General features: G+C 39.3%; 2 protein-coding genes across 7 annotated transcripts in view; both read left to right on the forward strand.

The window, feature by feature from the left end:
• LOC6568570 (cubilin) overlaps positions 1-18677 on the forward strand; it is a 50744-nt gene that overhangs the window by 22261 nt on the left and 9806 nt on the right. The window lies entirely within an intron of this gene.
• On the forward strand, positions 917-9745 carry LOC116805833. Its single transcript, XM_032740541.2, has 2 exons — positions 917-1289; positions 9000-9745. Exon 2 carries the CDS (start codon positions 9109-9111, stop codon positions 9217-9219), a length of 111 nt encoding a protein of 36 aa, XP_032596432.1. The 5' UTR covers positions 917-1289; positions 9000-9108; the 3' UTR covers positions 9220-9745.

Here is an 18677-nt window from a genome sequence, read left to right on the forward strand (position 1 = left end):
CAGCATCCAGCTGCTGCTGGTTCTATTGTTACTGTTACTCGCTCTCTCTCTCTCTCTCTCCCTCTCTCTATCTGTCTTTATCTCTCTCTCCCTCGCTCTCTCGATGTGTCTCTCTTAAAGCTCACGTCTGCGCAGTTTGTTTGCATTACTACCTTATCACGTCCTGAGTTTTTATCAGTGACTATTGAAATTGTTTATTGGGTATTAAAGCTATTGTTTGGCGCGCACAAATCGCTGACTTTTCCTTCTTTATATCCTTCAATTGTCCTGTGCTGGCTAAATGCTAAGAAAATAAAATCTAAAATCAAACTTAAGGTGTTGCAGCTGTTGGACTCTGTTGCCAACCCGGTGGCAAATACAAGCGGCAACCTATCGAATGATCACAATGAAAATGTGGCCAGGCACTGGACACAAATGCAATAAGTGAGACTCACTCAATCGTAGCTGCAGCAATTGTAATAAAATCGCAGAATAAACACCTAGCAACTAATATAAAGCCAAAGCTGAACAGAAGCCAAAGCTAAACAGCAGCAAGAGGACACGAGCAAAAAGCATGGCCCCAAAGCGATGAGGCCGACTGAGTTGGACATTAACAAGAAACAAACACAAAAAAAAAGTCGAAATAAAAAAAAACATAAATTCAATTTGATTTAAGATTTATTGGATGTGAGTAGCGTCCATCGTCGATTGTCGAGCAGGCAGCCAGCGAGCGCTGTCAGAGTTATGGCGAAAGCTTTCCCACTCCTTGCCAGCACACACACACACTCTCTCTCTCGCTCTCTCTCTCTCTCTCTCTATTACTTTCTCTCTCTGTGTATTGGCTGGCGAATGCTTTTGTGATTTTATATATGCTGGTAGCAGTGCACGAAGCCGCTTAGTCGATGACAGTCGGCCAAGCACGCCAAGTCGCTTCAGTCAGCGCTTCAGCAGCAGCAGCAGCAGCAGCAGCAGCAGCAGCAGTAACAGCAGCAGTAGCAGTCAAAGTCGTATTGTGTGGCAAGCTTAAGCAGCAGCTTATCCGTTACTTTTTGGCTCGTGCTTGCAAGCGTCGCTTACAACTGCAAAAGATTGCTTAAAGTCGCGTGTCGCCCATTTTTTTTAACGCTTTGGTGATTTTCAGTTTTGCATAATTTACATTTATTTTTCGTACCCATGCTCTTTGTGTGCTCAATACGCGATTTTAGTTTGCAGCGCGAGTTTTTCGGTCATCATTAAACGATAAGATTGAGTAAAAGAGCTTAAGCAACAAATAAATATAATTAAAGGATTAGGTTTCACATATACAAAGCGTAAATATAAATATAAAAACAAAAATGTAGCTCAAGAACTATAAAGTTTTCTAATACTTATGTCTGTGCACAGTTGAGATACGAGTGGAGATGAATTTGGGTCTTGCTGTGGACTTAGGACTAATATATGAGGGGATAATTTAACTGAATAGTTCTCCCTCGTTTCTCGAACAATTTTATTGGATTTGTGTCCGAAATCACAATCAATAAATGAATACTACATACATCTTAGGTATACAATATTAGTTGGTTCACTCAACAGGCAAACCAATTGCGACAGATTTCGCCATTGTTGCCAGTGATTTCGATGAAATCCTCCTCACAATATCGATGCATACAAGCGAGAGCAAAGTAGTTTGGATTGCAATTGTTAAGGGACTCTATGGATTGCCAATGCAGGCGAACAGAAGAACTATCTCATTATGAAATGCAAAAATGTTATATCCCTGGGGAGCAATTGAGTAGCAAATCTAATTGGTCTTCTCTGTTGGCTACCGCTGTATACTAAATGACTTGCCTGTCACTGACAGGCGACTGGCAACAATATTGATAACGCTTCTCATTAAATAAACGCTAAGGTCAAATAACTAATTAAAATGCTTGGGCAAACAAAAAAAATATAAAAATAAACAGAAAAAAAGAACACAAAGTGAGTCAAGAAAGGTGTCGACTGGAGTGAGGAGGAGCCCATTCCACTCCATGCTCTTTTGGCCTGGCTAGCAACAATTTGCCAATCGACGCAAGATTGAAACGTGCCAACTGTGCAAATAGTCAATCAATGGCCAATCGCAACCTGTTTTGTACTCGTATTTGCTTGTGTTTGTATTGCTGGCCAGGTGATAAGCAAACAGTAGATTGAAGTGATAACCACAACCCTTTTTCCATGTGTACGAACTCAGGTCCGTTCATTCCGTTGCCTCCTTTCGCCCTGCGGCTAATGGAGAGATAAAAGTTGCTACGTGTGGTAAATGCTAAAAAAAGCAGAAGTCAGTCTGACGACTATAAATGTGGCCCGAGTGTAAGGCCCGTCTGTCCTTGGGTTTTTACGCATAAATTATTTATTCATTTGCTGTCGCTCGGTTTTTGTGTGCATCATTAAAATCACGATTGGTCGGGGCGCTGTGCCAGAATCCAGAATCCAGACTCCAGAATCCAGACTCCAGAATCCAGACTCCAGAATCCAGACTCCAGAATCCAGGCACAACCGCAGTTGACGCACTATATAGGTATTTTATAATGAGCTGTACTCGCTTATCTCGAGTATAGACCCGTGAGAACCTTTCACCAGCCACGCCCTCTGCTCATATGACTGAACGTTTGCCGTAACTTTTTTTTTTTTTTGTGTGCCGCACGAAATGCGAAGGAAACTGCTAAGCATTGAGAGTTGGGCGTTGAGGGTTATGCTGTGGGTGTGGCTTTGGTAAGTTCCGTTTTGTTTTTTGATTATTTCCGGGACGCTGCGCTTTTTCATTTCTATTTAGCGGCAAAGGAAAGAAATTATTATAATTTTGCTCATTGGCATTGGTTGCACGTTGCGTATGCGCAACGTTTTCAAAAGCCATAAGCCGAAATTAATTAGCATTTGCAGCACATGAGCTAAAAAGCGCTTTAGTTATTTATTTTTATACTTTTGCTACTGCTTGCCATTCTCCCCTTCCTCAAGCTGTGCGAGTTTCCGACCAGTTTTCCTAGTTGCAACATGCGTTGCTGTCATATGATATGAAATATATATAAATATAGAAACATGTTGCAACTTTGTAATGCTATCAACTGTGATGCCTGCCAAGCACAAAGTTTGCAGCCAACCAACTTTAGCAGCGGACAGCTTGCCCCTGGCAATGACAGTGCCAGTTTTCAGCGATGGGCGTGACCACGCCCATCACTTAAATGGGTTTGTCAACAGGCCTAATGAGTTTGTTGATTAAAACGTAATAATTGCCCAATTATCAACCACTCTTGCCTTTTGAAGTTCAACGAAAATACAAAGTATCTACAAGCTAACAGCTTAGCCTCCTCATCAGAATCTTGACACTTTATTAATTGTGAGCAGCATCAGAGTAACGGCCGTAGTTGTCCAATGGCAAATACATTAAGTATACGCCTAGTCAACTATAAGGCAGATACAAACATTGCTTTCTATTTACATAATTTATTTGTTTCTCATAGTATTTATCAGCTATGCTGTTTATTATCATTTCATATATAATATTATGACTGAAACAAATGAATATGGCAGATGGAAGATGACGTAAATGTTACATTTGTAATGTTCTCAGTGTGCTAAATATTGATCAATTTCTATGTACATCTATTTATCAAAATTAAATATTTATAACTTGCGTATTATTGGCTTTTTGTCATTAGCTTTTTCAAAGGCACAAGTCAAAATTGAAATAAAATGAGCTCAGTATATGTTTTCTTATTTATAACTGAATGCCAATTCGATTCCATTATTCAGGCAATCCAATCAATTAGCCCTCAAGATGCTCAAGTCATTTTCACTCAACTGCAGCCGGACAATCAATTTCAATGGTCAATCGAGGCAAACTGACTAAACTTGACAGCATTACAAGGCGAAACTTGTACGATGTTGTAACAAACAAAGAAACTTTTCTGCATTATGAATGTATTGCTAGCAACTGCGCAAAGCGATTGGTCCTGGTGGTTGGGGCACAACGTATCCCAATCGTCCAACGCATCAACATTTCTGCCGATTCCAATAGAAACTCGTTAATGTGCGTAGCTGGAAAAGTTTCTGTGCCCATTAAGTATTAATCGGTCAGAATTATGATAATGGAGCTACGTGCAGCGCTCGATTGGATGAGCTCGAATAATAATACGAAATTATTTTTAAAATTCATTAAAAAGAAAATCTGATTTTATAAATGTTGTAATGAGTCAATTTTTCAATAAGATAAAATTCGAGAGATATACTGAAAAATCCCAAAAAATGAATATACATTGAACTTTTGCTTATTTGAATTGGTAATATTGGTGCATGTTTAATTTGCCACACACGTTGCATTAAAGTTTCATTAAAAATATTAAATCAGGCATCAGCAATGGGAAGTATTTTTGCTACTGTTCCGTTTTCACTAACTTGTGTAGATTTCGAGGCATTCGAGATAATTGAAATAGCTCGACTAGAAGATACCTTGAACCGATCTGTTAATTACATATGAGTATTGCTGATAGTAGTTTATTCAATATGAAAATACTTTTAGGCTATTAGCGTCTCTTAGCCGTTCTTAATTAAATTTTTAGACCTTATCAATAATATGTTAGGTTGTATTATATATAAATTTGAAGGCTGTATCTTTACAATTGTATTAATTGGAAAGTTATCGCCGAAATATACGAAAACTTATATTACAAATCGCAAATTTCTATATATACTATATATATTTTTTTATTTCCCTTTTCGAATGGGTCCATAAATAAATAAGTAACAATTATAAATGCTAAACGACTCAGTTCATCTCAAAGGAAAATTGCTTTCCTAAATCCCGCACATGTTGAAACCGTCAGCAACTTATTTCCTATGATAGATAAAAATGCAATACTGACGAAGGTTTGGGACACCAATTCATAAAGAGTGGATTGGATAATGTTAACATACTTGAAACGTGTTGATAACCAAGCGACCAATTCAAGTATATGTATATAAACTGTACTAAGACCCACGCAAATGGGAATGTCATTTAGCCAAGAATTTCATCAATCTTCGTTGGGAGGCACGTTGGTTCACAAAGCGGCCAGGACGAGGCCAGCGTCCTTTTGACTACCCTCGTCTGCCATATTACGTTATCTTTTGTGGCACAAAAAATGCCTTTGTGTCGCATTTGCGTAATCTTTAAAGCATCCGCATACGGCAAAAGTGAAAGCGAAGCATGCAACAGGACAGCACAGTGATGCCTAGCTAACAGCGGCGGGGGAAGGAAAGAGGGGGGCGGGGGTGGAGAGGGTGGTCCAGTGCTTTGGGACGCGACACAAGGGCAAGCGCGGCCTCTGTGTCGAGGTTAAGTTACTTACAGCATCAGCCATGAGACACATAAATCTCTCTTCCTCACTCGCTCTCTGTTTGCAACATTGAGCGGCAGACGCGGCAGCGCCTGAAAACTAAGACAAAAGATATTTTTGCAGCAAAAATCGGGCTTAAGTGTGGTTCAGTGACGGAAATACTTATAGCATGCACACAGCCACACCTGGCAGCGTTTTCTATGTGCTTAAAAAATCAGAAATGTTCGCTGACTGCTTGGCTGCTGGCAGTTGCCGCAGCTCTGACTAAACAAGTGCAATTATTTTAATGCACTTTTGACTTTTGACATTGCAAGAAAACAGCTGCTGCAAAGAACAACAACAACAACTACAACAACTACTACAACAACAATCTTAAAGCACTTTTGAAGCATTTATGCTGCCATTGTTTGTCTACACAGCAACTAAGCCGCCCATGGGGGCCAACACTTGCCTCAAGGTCAGGACTGCAGTTGAACTTGGCCCCAAAGCTGTGCACCTCCCCCCTCCATCCCTCGCCTCCTTTGAAATGCCTACGCAAACTAAACGCCAAACAATTTACTACAATTCGGTTAGCAGTAGCTTTTTGCTCGCTTTAAAATCGTTTTTGATTTTTTGTTATTCACAAATTGACTTCATGAAGCAGCTTAAATTTTTGACAATTAGTCATCTAGTAGTTAGCAATAGTTTTTCACTCAACGACGCGAGCTTTCCATTTTCGCTTATCTTTGTTTTATTTTATTCACAAATTGAATTCATGTAAAAGCTTAAATTTTGACAACGTCACCAGCAGTGGATGATGTCGATGGCGACGTATTTCGACAACCCAATCGGGCAACTTTCATCTCTTGCTGTAACCTCTGACAGTGACTGGAAGGCAGCAGCTTCGTTGGCGGCGTCATGGTCCACACATTCAGCCCGCAAAAGCAAATTTCTGTAAATGTGCGCATAAAAACTAAACGAAATTGCAAAATGTATTTTATTTCACAAGAGAATACGATAAATACGTGGTGCGTATTGCCATTTCGCTTGGCTGATGTGCTGTCATCTTGGGCCTGTCCTGTGGCGCGTTCCTTTCAAAGCCAGCTGCCACTCGTATTGTTGTTGTTTTTTGGGTTTTTGTTTTTGGTTTGTTTTTTTTTTCTTTGTTTTTATTGTTGGGGTCGCGCTAATTTAATTAAGATCCAGCATAGACAAAACGGCTGGCGATATGTGTCAGCGAAATGTGCTGTTAGTCTGTGGAGTGTCTCCCCTCGTCTGCCCTTAGACCTTTTATTCAGTAGCTGGCTGGCAGTAAAAAGTCAGCCAGCTAACTTTGCCTTTATTCCCTGGTCACATGTGTGTCAGCACAATGCGAAAGTATGAATACTTTTCAGGCTTATTATCGTTTGCCATAAAACACACACAATGCGAGCCGCGGCCTACTATACATTGCGTATACGCACTGCTTGCCTTGTATTTTATATCTCTATTCATGTATATATCAGCTTGTCGTGTACCTGTGTAAGTAGGCAAGTAAGCTGATAAATTGACTTATTACAATATAATCCACAGAGGGAAAACGCTTTGATCATCAGCAAACGTTAACTGGCTTTGTGATATCATTGAGTTTATGATGTTGTTCTGGGGCACAGCTAACGGCGAGACAAAGCAGCATAAATAATGCACCACCTACATTTATCACACAGCGAGGGGCATTTAATTGGATGGGGGAGGGTTGAGCGGCGGTAAATGCTGCCATTTCATTAATATTAATTGACCAATTCAAAGGGACAGCGAAAAGGGACCCGGACAGCAAAAACAAAAGCCAACCAGTTGAAACTATGCTTCGCTTTTCACTTCCGCGCAAAACAAGAACATAAAAAATAACACACACACAGACACACAAAATAAAGCGGCGGACAAAAAACAAAATTCTGGGCATGGCATGTGAAAAGCAACAAAAACAAAAAAAAAAAAAACAACATCAAAAACACATAAAGCAACGCCAGCGCAGACTGAATAAAATACAGCAAAAATATTTAAATAAGTTTGCGGCCGGCGCCTTGCCAAATCGCATATCCTGTCAGTTGCCAGTGATGAGCTTGGATAAATTACGTACAGCGACCCGGCCTAATTATTATGTTGCCCGGCGCAGAGAACGCTAACTTTAATATAAATATTATTGGATGATTTAGGGAGCTCCAGACTAAAAACATGTGTTTGCCTTCTGCATTCCGTTTTCTGTATAAATATCGCTGAATTGAAACTGAAAATGTTAAATGTGTAGGTTGAAATGTCTGCTAAGGGATTTGCCAGCCTTTCTGTGCAAACATTCAATACACAATTTCTTTGTACGTTTTTTGTATTTATTTATTTATTTTTTTTTTGACTGGCAGCTCGCAGCTGCGTCCATTCGATGGTGTTGGGCTGCATTAGTTTCTACGCTCAATGCTGCCCACCTTCCGCCTGGCTGGCAGGAGGTGTTCGCTGTGAAAAACTAAACTAAATTGTGTTTTTCTTGCTATATTTATTTTTTATTATTGCATTTTTTCTTTTCTCATTGGGCAAATGTCAGTGAAATCAATTCATTTGTGTCAAACATTCTATACAGGCATATCCTATTACCAGGATCGGCATGAGGTGTTCTCAGTAATTGACATGTGCAGCCATTAAATATTGATAACATTTTGCTGCTGAATCAATAACTCTATTATTGTTCATTGCAATTTTCACCACACAACAAGTTTTCAGATTCCAAGAATATCTGCTCTTTATTATGAAATGTGCTATGCAATCTATAATCTAACGTTAACTTCACGAAACACTTTTTCACACTTTTGCTAGCCGGAAATAGAATTTCCGGCAGTTTTTGCTTCTTCACTCGACTGGAAATGTTGTGTGTGTCAATTATTGCAAAGCTCGCTTGCCGAACTTGACATTATAATAAATTGAAGCAACCCGTTATTATTGGCTCAGCCGCTAGCAGACACGTTAATAGACACTTCAAATTGCAGTCAGCTGTCGGGGAATGCAACAGCAGATATGTATTATCTCAAGGATATAAAACACACGCAGACAGCAGTATCGACAAATACATTCATCAAATGTCAAAAGCAAACACACACACACTCATTGGGTGCGTCATTGTTCTCGCCATTATAGGTCGTGATTTTTGTCAAATTTCCACTTGTGCGCTTCCTGATGAAGTGCCAGAGTCACACACAAATCCACACACACACAAATCCACACACACACACATACACACACAGATTGTGCAATTTGTTTCTGCACAAAAGCAAGAAGCGGCATATGACAAGTTTTTGGGGGCTGTCCACAAGCTGTCACACGGCGCAATGGGGCCGGTTGATGGTTGGGGAGTTGTTGCAAGAATGTAGCCAGAACCATCCGGCTAGCGTTTTACGCATTGCCGAGCGACTGATAGGCAGTTCTCGGGATTTATGGTTGGCAATTTGTTTGTGTGCCGCCCACAGCAATATAAGGGCATCTATCAATGACAACGGATGGGTCGTGGGAAGTTATGACAAGCAATTGGGCAATGGGTATACATTACAGTTAGTCCCCGCGGATGATTTCAACTGTGCACAGACATAACCGGGCCAAAAGCAGCCCAAAAAACCCCAGACACAAAAAAAAAAACGAAAAAAAAGAGGTAGCACAGAGAAGAATACAAAATCTCTGTATCCCAAACAGCAACTGGACGCAAGTCGCTAAAAGCTTGAACACATCCACGTCCGCATCCACATCCGCAGCGAGCGCTTGTTGAGTAAGAGGAAAAGACGTACGCATATTAAACTTCAGTATGAGCAACAGTGCCATGGTCGCTGTGGCCATCTGCTGCATCTTGGTGCTGCTGGCGGTGTTCATTGTGATCATCATTGTGGTTGGCCAGCAGTTTGAGGAGCCCAAATGAGATATGCTCCAGCTGGGACCTGGCAACTTCCCAGATGGATAACAGAGGATATCAAATTGTTAATTGCGCCCAACACACAGTTCGCGGGCCAATAAGCAGTGCCAACCACAACCACAACCACAACAACAACAACAAACAGCATGCCGCCGTTTACGATCGATGCCAACATAATCATAATCACACAATCAGCGTAGAATCTCCAATCCACACAGAATCCCATATGCGACGAGTGAAGGAGAAAGGATAAGGAGAACTGTCGGAGCAAGCAAGAGGAAAAGAGCGATAAAGGGCGATATCAAATAGAGAGCGAAACGAGAGAGAGCGAGAGAGAGAGAGAGAGAGCGAGAGAGAGAGAGAGCGCATCCCATCGTCAGTACCCATTGGCTGTGATGTGAAATTATTAGGATATGTGAACAAAATTAACAAAATAAATTTTGATCATTCCTCACGCCGAAGACATTCTATAAGTAGTAGTTATCCTTGTGTGTTAAGTGTTGTTATGAATTAAACTGCATATATTCATGTATACATGATATATATATCTATATATATATATATATATACATATATAGCATTTGCTAATGTGTAACCCAACCGTCGTAAAATCGCGATTTTATACAAGTGTTGTTAACAAGTTTTTATTGATGTTTTATTGATGTTGCATACAACTTATACACACACAGACACACACACACACGCACACAAGCAAAATAATCAATTAAGCGATATGTAAATGTACATTAACTTTAACGTCTCAATTGACAACCAAGCCAAAGTCCAAGCACGCAACATGTGGCCAGGAGCAGCGCTGATGAAAACCCATTGAGTTTCTCACTCCCCACAAATAGAGGATGAGCCAAGAGCAAATACAGCAAACGAAGGACAATAGCAAGAACTCAAGAAGTCAGCATAACTTGAAATCAAATTGGTACTGATGAATACTGATCAACTGCAACTGCACTTGTTAATCGCAGCAAAGTTATATAGAATATGAATGGGGTTCAGAAATCAAGCTGTTGGCATAGTTCTAGTAAATGATATGCATTTTATATATCAAATTACTTTTGGATAAGTTTTATGTGTGTGTATTAATTCAAGTATACATAGACATATATATATATGTATATATATATATATATATAAAGTCAATACCACTTAAATACCAAATACATATGGGTAAATGTACGTAATTAGTTAACTTTCAATGTATACTAAAGCGTTATGTATGTATGTGTCTGTTCACAAAAGAGAAACCTATATATACTCCCAAGAAATGTTAATAACCGAGTTGACTCGAAATTCAATTGAAAAATATCTAAATAAATAAATGTTTAAAATCAAATTTAAAAAGAAAACTTAATGCAATAAATTTCAAAGTATATACAATTTATGCAAAACGCGCGCGAGCTGTAAACAAAAAATAATAATAATAACACCAGCAATAAAATAAAGCCAATTCAATGCGTACAACTTTCTATTATTAATCGCTGCAGTAAAAAAAAAAATCAACAACTTTTGTATGGGCAACAGAACAAAGCGAAACAAAGTGCATGAAAAGGTAAGCACCACTGAAAGCCGTAAAACCGCAATAAAGTGAAATTAATAAATTAACTTAGTTAGGGGATTAAATGGAGCACTCTTAATACTGTAAAAGCAAGTGCCACTTTTGTTTGTGACAGTCTGTTGCCATTGAAATTACTGTCAGACAAGTGTTGCCATTGGCAGCCGACTGATGTGAAAACGCTTCCCAACCAATTCCCAATCAAAATCAAACTCAATATCAACACTCAAATATATCGTTTGGCATGCAATTATCAACCAGCAGGCGCTTGGTTTGACTCCTTTTGCACGGGGGCCCGGGTGGTGACAATTCAGCAGGTGCCAGTTGCGAATTGTGATGCAAACACATATGCAAATTTGCCAGCTCTCTGTGCTGTTGCCACGACATTGCAAATTGCCAATAAGAACGCTCTAGCTGAGAAGGAGGTGGAAAAAGGCAACCTGAAAGGCAACCTGAAAGGCAACCTGCACATGGGCAATAAACTTTTATTAGTGCAGCTCCTGTCACTGATGCTTGCCAGTCAATTGATAAAAAATTTAAACATTGCTGTCGCATTAAAGTGCAGTTTGCCTTTGGGGATAAGTAGGGGAAAATTAAAATAGAAAACCGACACTAGAATGCAACTGGAATCATGGAATGAATGGAAGTCAAGCTAAAAGCCAACAAATATACTTCACAATGCATTCAACTTGACTTCGTCTTAAAATAATTGTTATTGGGTGCAAATTAAAATCGTATTACTACGCAAAGATTTTAGCTACAAGTTCTCAACTCACGTAATCCGAACTGGATGTGAAGTACATACTTAGGTGTGTTTAATAACACATTCCTAAACAACATTCTTTGCACTTATCACTAAGCTTAAGTTCTCTCTATTGGAAAATTTCTCCTATAGCTATTTGCTCAAGTCTTATGAGCCAACGACTTTGTCTCCCTTGCTCAATGCGAAAAATTAAGCTGAAATTAAAATTACTCACTTGAGTGATTGATTTTCGCAGCACTTGCCAATTTTTATCTTTATTCTTTTTTCAGGCCTTTTTTTTTTTGATACCCTAACAATTTTGTTCATGAAATCTTTGCATTATTGACTCTATATGGATAATATTTGATGATGTGTGTGTCTTCTGTTTGTGTCATATATTACTATATTCACAAATAAATCTATCTGAAACAGAGTTCATATTCTATTCAACTCTCAGAAATAGCTTAAACTAAAATTCGCAAATATGAATCAATATCAATCAACTATCTGTAATATTAATATTAAATCGTAAAGAGAGTTGGATTGAAAAAGAAAAGGATGAAAGGATGTTGTTCTAGATCAGATTAGTATAACGTCCAGTGCCAGCAAGTGTATAAAATCTTTGACTACAATGTTTTTTTTACTTTTTGTTGTATATTCACATGGACCTGAAGTCAATTGAGTTGAGTTGTTGTGTGTATCGTGTCGACTGGTCTTGAATCGGTTGTGTCCGTTATATTTCCGTCTGAAAGCATCAAGTAATCATAAAGTGATGGAAATTCAATTTACACAATATTAAATATGGCAAGTGGGCAAAGTTGAGAACTCACAACACGCAGAAGACAGGCCGAGTAGGGATTTCTGCCTCATGCTGCAAGACTGTGGCTGCTGGGGCGGCAATTTGGTACTTTTTGTGCTCGAAATTGAGTCTCTGCTCTGTGTGCGTGTGTGTGTGGTTTATTATTATGCAGATTAGGCCAAGTCGTTTGGTTTACCTTTACCTTTGGCTTGACAGACTCCACAACGGGCGTGGCATTGAATCCGTGTGTGTGTGTGTGTGTGTGTGTGTGTGAGAATGAGTGCTCATAAAAATCTACACACACTTTACACACTCCCCTAACAAACAAGCATGCAGTATGTAAATTGCGTTTCATTTTGAGTTTAGCTACCTTTTTCCTCCTGAAAGTGTTCACATATATATATATATATATATATATATATATATATACAACGCACAGTAACTGTCGCATATGCATATATATTTACACACATATTTATGGACAGTCGATTTCTGTTTTCTATTTCTTTTTTTTTTTTTTGCTAAAATTCGACCTCTCAATAAATGTCACGTTTTATGATTGCACGTTCGCATATCAATATTTGTTGTATAGTTTACTCTTAACGCTTTCAACATGGCCAATATAACGGCCGTGTTCTAAGTCCGTATTATGCAAATGCTGGGATTTTCGGCGCGTTGTTCGCATTACCAAATATCTAATCGCGCATTCCAAACCAACTGTAATTAGCTATTAACAGTTTGCAATGAAAAAGTGACAGGCCGACACAAATACAGCCACAGTAACTCGACACAGTTCGACCGAGTTGTGTGGGTTGTGTGTGCAAAAAGCAATTACCCAAAGGAAATTGTGCAATTTGTGAGCAAAAATTGAAAACAAACTAGAAACAAAGTCAGCTAAAGAGTCAAATTAGCAACTCTCAACCGAGTTTCCAAGATTTTCACTCTCCCTCCCTCTCTTTCTCTCTCTCTTCTTCTGTGATCTAAAATTGTTGACCATAATTGTGAATTGGCTCATTTGCATGCGAAAATTGTTGATTTGCATGCTGAGATAGCGTCAGGCATTGCAGTCAGCGATGTGTAAACTGCAGATAGAAGACACCAAAGAAAATGAGGGCCAACTATAGACAGATAGCCTGAGTCTAATGGACTGAAATTTAATGCAGTTTTGTGTAATGTGACAAAGTCAAATCGCTGCACAGCATTTATCGCATTTGGCATAATGGATATAAATAAAAATGCTGGACATTAGGCATTATGACCAATGTCAATGGCCAATGGCCAATGGCCAAAGTGACTGTGCGAATTTTGAAAATGCCGCTGAGTCAACTGTCAATTAATCAATTCGCTTGCCTGGCAAATGTTGCCGTCTACGCCATCAATTTAATGTGTACACGTTAAGGCACTGCCCCAGCTAGCCGGAGTAGGATGAGCAGAAGGACGGGAAGGACGAGGAGTTAGCGGTGCCGACGCGTCGGCCAATAAGTGTTGGCCCAACCTGGAGTGTACAGCAGCTGGGTGTAACAAATGTTTGGGTTTTCAAAACGAAACTGCTTTATGCCGCGTAAATAATACACAGATTTGTGTTATGCTTGGACACGCAGCGAAGCGAACAGAGGCGAACATATTTTATTTTTGACATTTGTCTGTTTTGTTTACCTTGTGGCATGCCTTGTGCATTTTAATGTCTCGGCCGTGCCGCATATTGTGGCGCGAATTTATAGGCATTTATTGAGCATAAGTGTTGGCAATTCAGCTGAAACAGCTGCGTGCCATTCATTATGAAAGCCAATTTTAAAATGGCCGCCATCATCCAGATAGCATTTTAATAAGCACGCCCACCACCACCCCGATTATCTAAGCCAACTTGGCGCTGATGTCACGCACAAAGATGTTGCTAAAGATGAAGATGTTTGTTGTGTGTTTTGTGTGTGTTGAAATGAAGATTTATAAACCTCTCAGCGCTGTTTTTGGGGCTCCTCAACTCAACTTAGACGGTGCGGTTCTTAAGTGTACGTTCAGCAAACCCATAAATCTTGTGCAGAATCTTGTTTAGTTTATTGAATTATCAGCGGGCATATGTGTAAGTATTTATGTGCCAGTATGCGTATGCGTGATTATATATATATATATGCGTGTGTGTGTGTGTGTGTGTTTGACATTGTCTGGCATAAAACTAAAAGAAATATCAAACACGTGCGCCAGCACTTATGTAAATAAGTTTCAACCTCTCAGCTGAAGAGCGACACAAAGATTTGCCCATATTTATAGTTTTATTTGTCTTGCGTAGTATTCTTAGCTTTGTCTTATCTACATCTCTCGCATTTCTTCAATTACCTTCTCCCCTGACTACGAGTGTGACTCTGGCTCTGACTCGTACTCAGTTGTCTCCGTTGTGCGGCAGTTTCGCTTAATTTTCATGACTCATTTGAATAAATTTATTGTGATGGCGTTGCAAGGCTCAAATTCATTTTGCTTTCAAATTAAATAAAATAATATGCTAATACAATCAAAGCCACACAAACTGTATGCTATTTAAAAATGGAAATACAATTTTCTTAGCAGACTTTCCAGTAGCATTGTTGCCAGAGAAGTCATCCGAATATTTGATTGTATATTTAAATTGGTTTTTACACAAATACAAAAGACTAATATTAATATACAGAAAATATGTACAGGTTGGCAACACAAACAAAAGCCTCGAATAGCAACCACAATAAAATGATGCCAACAAAATATTTATTTAATATTTTCAATAAAAATAAACAATTAGGAAGCGTAGACCATAAACGATAACAGCTGAAAACAGTTACAACAAAGACATGCAGTCACTTCAAATTTTGTACTCGAAGTGACCTTAAAACGTTGACTTAATAGAAGAAAAATATAACTAACTATTCACACAGGGAAATTAAATTTCCGTTCATATCACATAAAATAGAAACAGGTTTCAAACAGAGAGTGAAATTTGCATTTGTAGTTTGGGTTGTATATACTCTATTTGGCCACTGACACAAGATGCACTTTCTATTGCCTATTATAATAATGTAATAATTTCTATTACTCATCAAAGCATATTGAAACCTTAAGATTTTTCGCCAAAAGAGAAAGCAAAACACAATATAAAAAAAAAGAATGTCGATGGAAAATTTCAATGTCTAAAATCTTAACATTGACATGCAGCCGCATTGACTGTAGCGACAACAGGCACACAAGATTCCATAGAAAAGGGGCACTAGATCAGGGTTACAATGCAGCTGCAACGTATGCCACTTGAGCAAGACCCCCGAACGCTGTTCCCTGTGCTGTGCGCCATGTGCTCTGTGCTCGGTGTACTTGGCATCAATCAATAATTGCCCATTGAGAGCGGCAGCTGGAAGAGCAGTCGCTCTAACTGCAGCCATGATTGATTAGCAGCATGCAACATGAGGTGCTTCAGCACACACGAAGGAACACACGACCAGAATGCATAATGCCGTCTATTGAGTTGATGCTGTAAACCATAGCTATATAGCTAAATCTATAGCTATATATTTCTGCAGTATTATATGCTTTGTTTCATGCCACGGCCAGAGGAAATTTGCTGCGTGTGTTTGTGTGCCTCCTCCAAGACGCCTTTTGTGTACGCTCCGCCGACAATGATGAATGCGGAGGCCGTGTTGCAATTGTATCTGCATTTAATGACACACACACACACACATTACAAACACAAGCGCAGCGAAATTGTATCTTTGAAGTCGCTCTTCAATATTCTTATCGTCGTCTTCTTTGCACAACCTCAGCCATTACTTAACATTCGCATCGTATCATATTATGAGACTTCACTTTTTCATTATGATGTGCACATGATTGCAATTAACTTTCAACTCGGCACTTTTATTAAGATATTTAATTGATTTTTCCTCTTTTGCAGGTACGTTCCAACAAGCCAACCAAAAGCGTAAGTAGTTTTCCGAATCGCTTTTACTATTAGCCACTTATCGATCAAGTTGCCTTGAACGTGCACAAAGTTGGCAGCTTGAAGTGCTCCTCAAAGCAGATTCCAAATCATCTAGTTTTTTGACAAACAAAAATAAATACAAATACAAATATATAAATCAAATATCAAAGTCAGCGAAGTCAGGAAATAAGTTCTAACATCTGTGCGGGCACAGTTGTTAGTGTTGATGCTTGACGTTGAGTGGCGGCGTTCAGATACATTTGAATAAAAGTGAAATTCAAAATCAAAATCGAAACGAATATGCAAATGGAAATTCCATTGGCATACAGACAACTTTAAGAACGAGTAGTCAAACTTTGGCCTTACTCAGTGCCCTTTGCCTTTGGTCTTCAGTCCGTCAGGACCTTCGAAGCGTAGTTTTGGGCGCTGCGTGAATTGAAAGTTAATTAGCATGCCAGTGCTTTAGGCATATTAAAGCTGTTCCCAGATTTTGTTAGTGTTCCGTAAATCGTTTAGTTAGCAAACGAGTTATTCATTCGTTCATTAATTGACCGTCGAGGCGTATGCGTAATATTTAGGGTACTCATTACATGCCTATTGATCTTCCGTTAAATTTGATGACATTTGCAGCTTAAGTGCCAATTAATAGCGGGTCATAATATTAGAATTTAATTACTCAGCTAATTGGCAATAAATCAAACTCACCTTACCAGCTTCTGGCAGCCGACACAAATATGCACTGAAGCCTTGCAACATAATATTCATAATTATGTATGTCAGCACTCGAGATTGAGATAACGAGTTTTCGCAACAACAACAACAACAGCAACGAAAAAATAAAAACAATAAAAACAACAAGAAAAACTGCAGAATGAGAAGCTGCTGTGGCAACTTGATGCGTATCCTTGACGGCGGACTCATCTTCAGCTTATCTGCGCAGCTATGCAAACCGTTGGCCTACCTGCAGCTGGCGTTGCCAGTGCGTCTCTCTTAATCAACGGGTTTTATCGCCACGATTTTATTTTCGGGCTAAATAAACTATTAGGAAAACTCATTTTCATGAAAATCCACATTAATTGCTGTTGCCGTCGCTGCTGCTGCTGCTGGTGCTGCTGCTGCTGTTGCTGCTCGTCAACGACTGTGGTTACGCCCACCCAAGCAGCAACAACAACAGCAACAACAGCAACAGCAGCAATAAAAGCAACAGCAACAATAAGAAGCGTACGGCTCTGGTATCTCAGTGGTCTGGCATTTGGCAAACGACGTTACTTGTAAATTTAACGCAAATTGTCTGTAACATGAGCTGCTCGTCTGAGGTGTCGCGGATGCAGGGTGAGGAGCCGCTGCGGATGCGGACGGGCACTCTAAGTGCCAACAGCAGTGTCAGCCATTAAATTTTCAAGTGTATGTGTGTGTGTGTGTGTGTGTGTTTGAGTGAGTGTGTGTGCTGAAGGACAAGCAGACATTTGCACAGGCAATTCGTAGACAGCGCCGCTGAAGATTATAAATGGCGACAAAAGTGTCAAAAGCGAATTAGCTTATGCTCTTTCAGTATGGTATGAATAATGCCAATAGTATTGAGAAAAATGATGAAAGTATGTTAATTTCTGTTATAGCAATACATTTAACTAAATAAAAGATATAGGAATTAAACAGAAATTTTGCAAAACTTTAAGAATAGCAATTTTCGATTGCTTTCAATACTGACAATTGGCATTAGAATTAAAGACGGCACTCAAAATATGAGACAATCGCACTCTTAGTTTGCTTAATCATTTCGAAATGATTCTAATCTTCAATTAATGTACTAACAGGAAGCATCACAAATAAGTAAAGCTATAGCGAACAAATAGCTTAATCATGTCGCCTGTCAGTCTGCAAGTCCCTAAAGCTCTCGCTTTAGTCACCTTTGTATGTGTGTGTGTGTGTGTAAGGTGTAATGCGTGTGTATGAATACTTGTGGTTATTAGCGTAATGTTATGTGGCTCCTTGGGCCTGTCTGCCGCCAGCAGAAGGAGTATCGACATCGTCATCATGATGGTCCCCGTCAAAGTTTTTGATCTCCCCGCATTTAGTCGCACACATCCTTGGAGAGCAATTTGCAAAAGACCAAAGCTGCGGTTGCCTCAACAGCCACGTGCCACCTGCCATCTGCCATCTGCCACCTAGTCGGTTACACCTGTTTGTGGTGCCGTTTGTTAACTTTTGAATATATATGTATATATACATATATTGCCAGACAGCTTGTTTACATGACAGTTGCGCGGATTATTGCAGCCATTTTGCGGTTTTTGATCGCTTTAGTTGCACAACATGCAATTAAAACCTGCATTTAAAAGCTGTAAATTAACATAATGTCTAGGTAGACAGCTAAGCAACCGAACAGCAGAACAACAATAGCCACAACAACAGTAAAAAT

Source organism: Drosophila grimshawi, unplaced genomic scaffold (genome assembly GCF_018153295.1).
Source record: "Drosophila grimshawi isolate 15287-2541.00 unplaced genomic scaffold, ASM1815329v1 contig_311, whole genome shotgun sequence".
NCBI classification, from domain to species: domain Eukaryota; kingdom Metazoa; phylum Arthropoda; class Insecta; order Diptera; family Drosophilidae; genus Drosophila; species Drosophila grimshawi.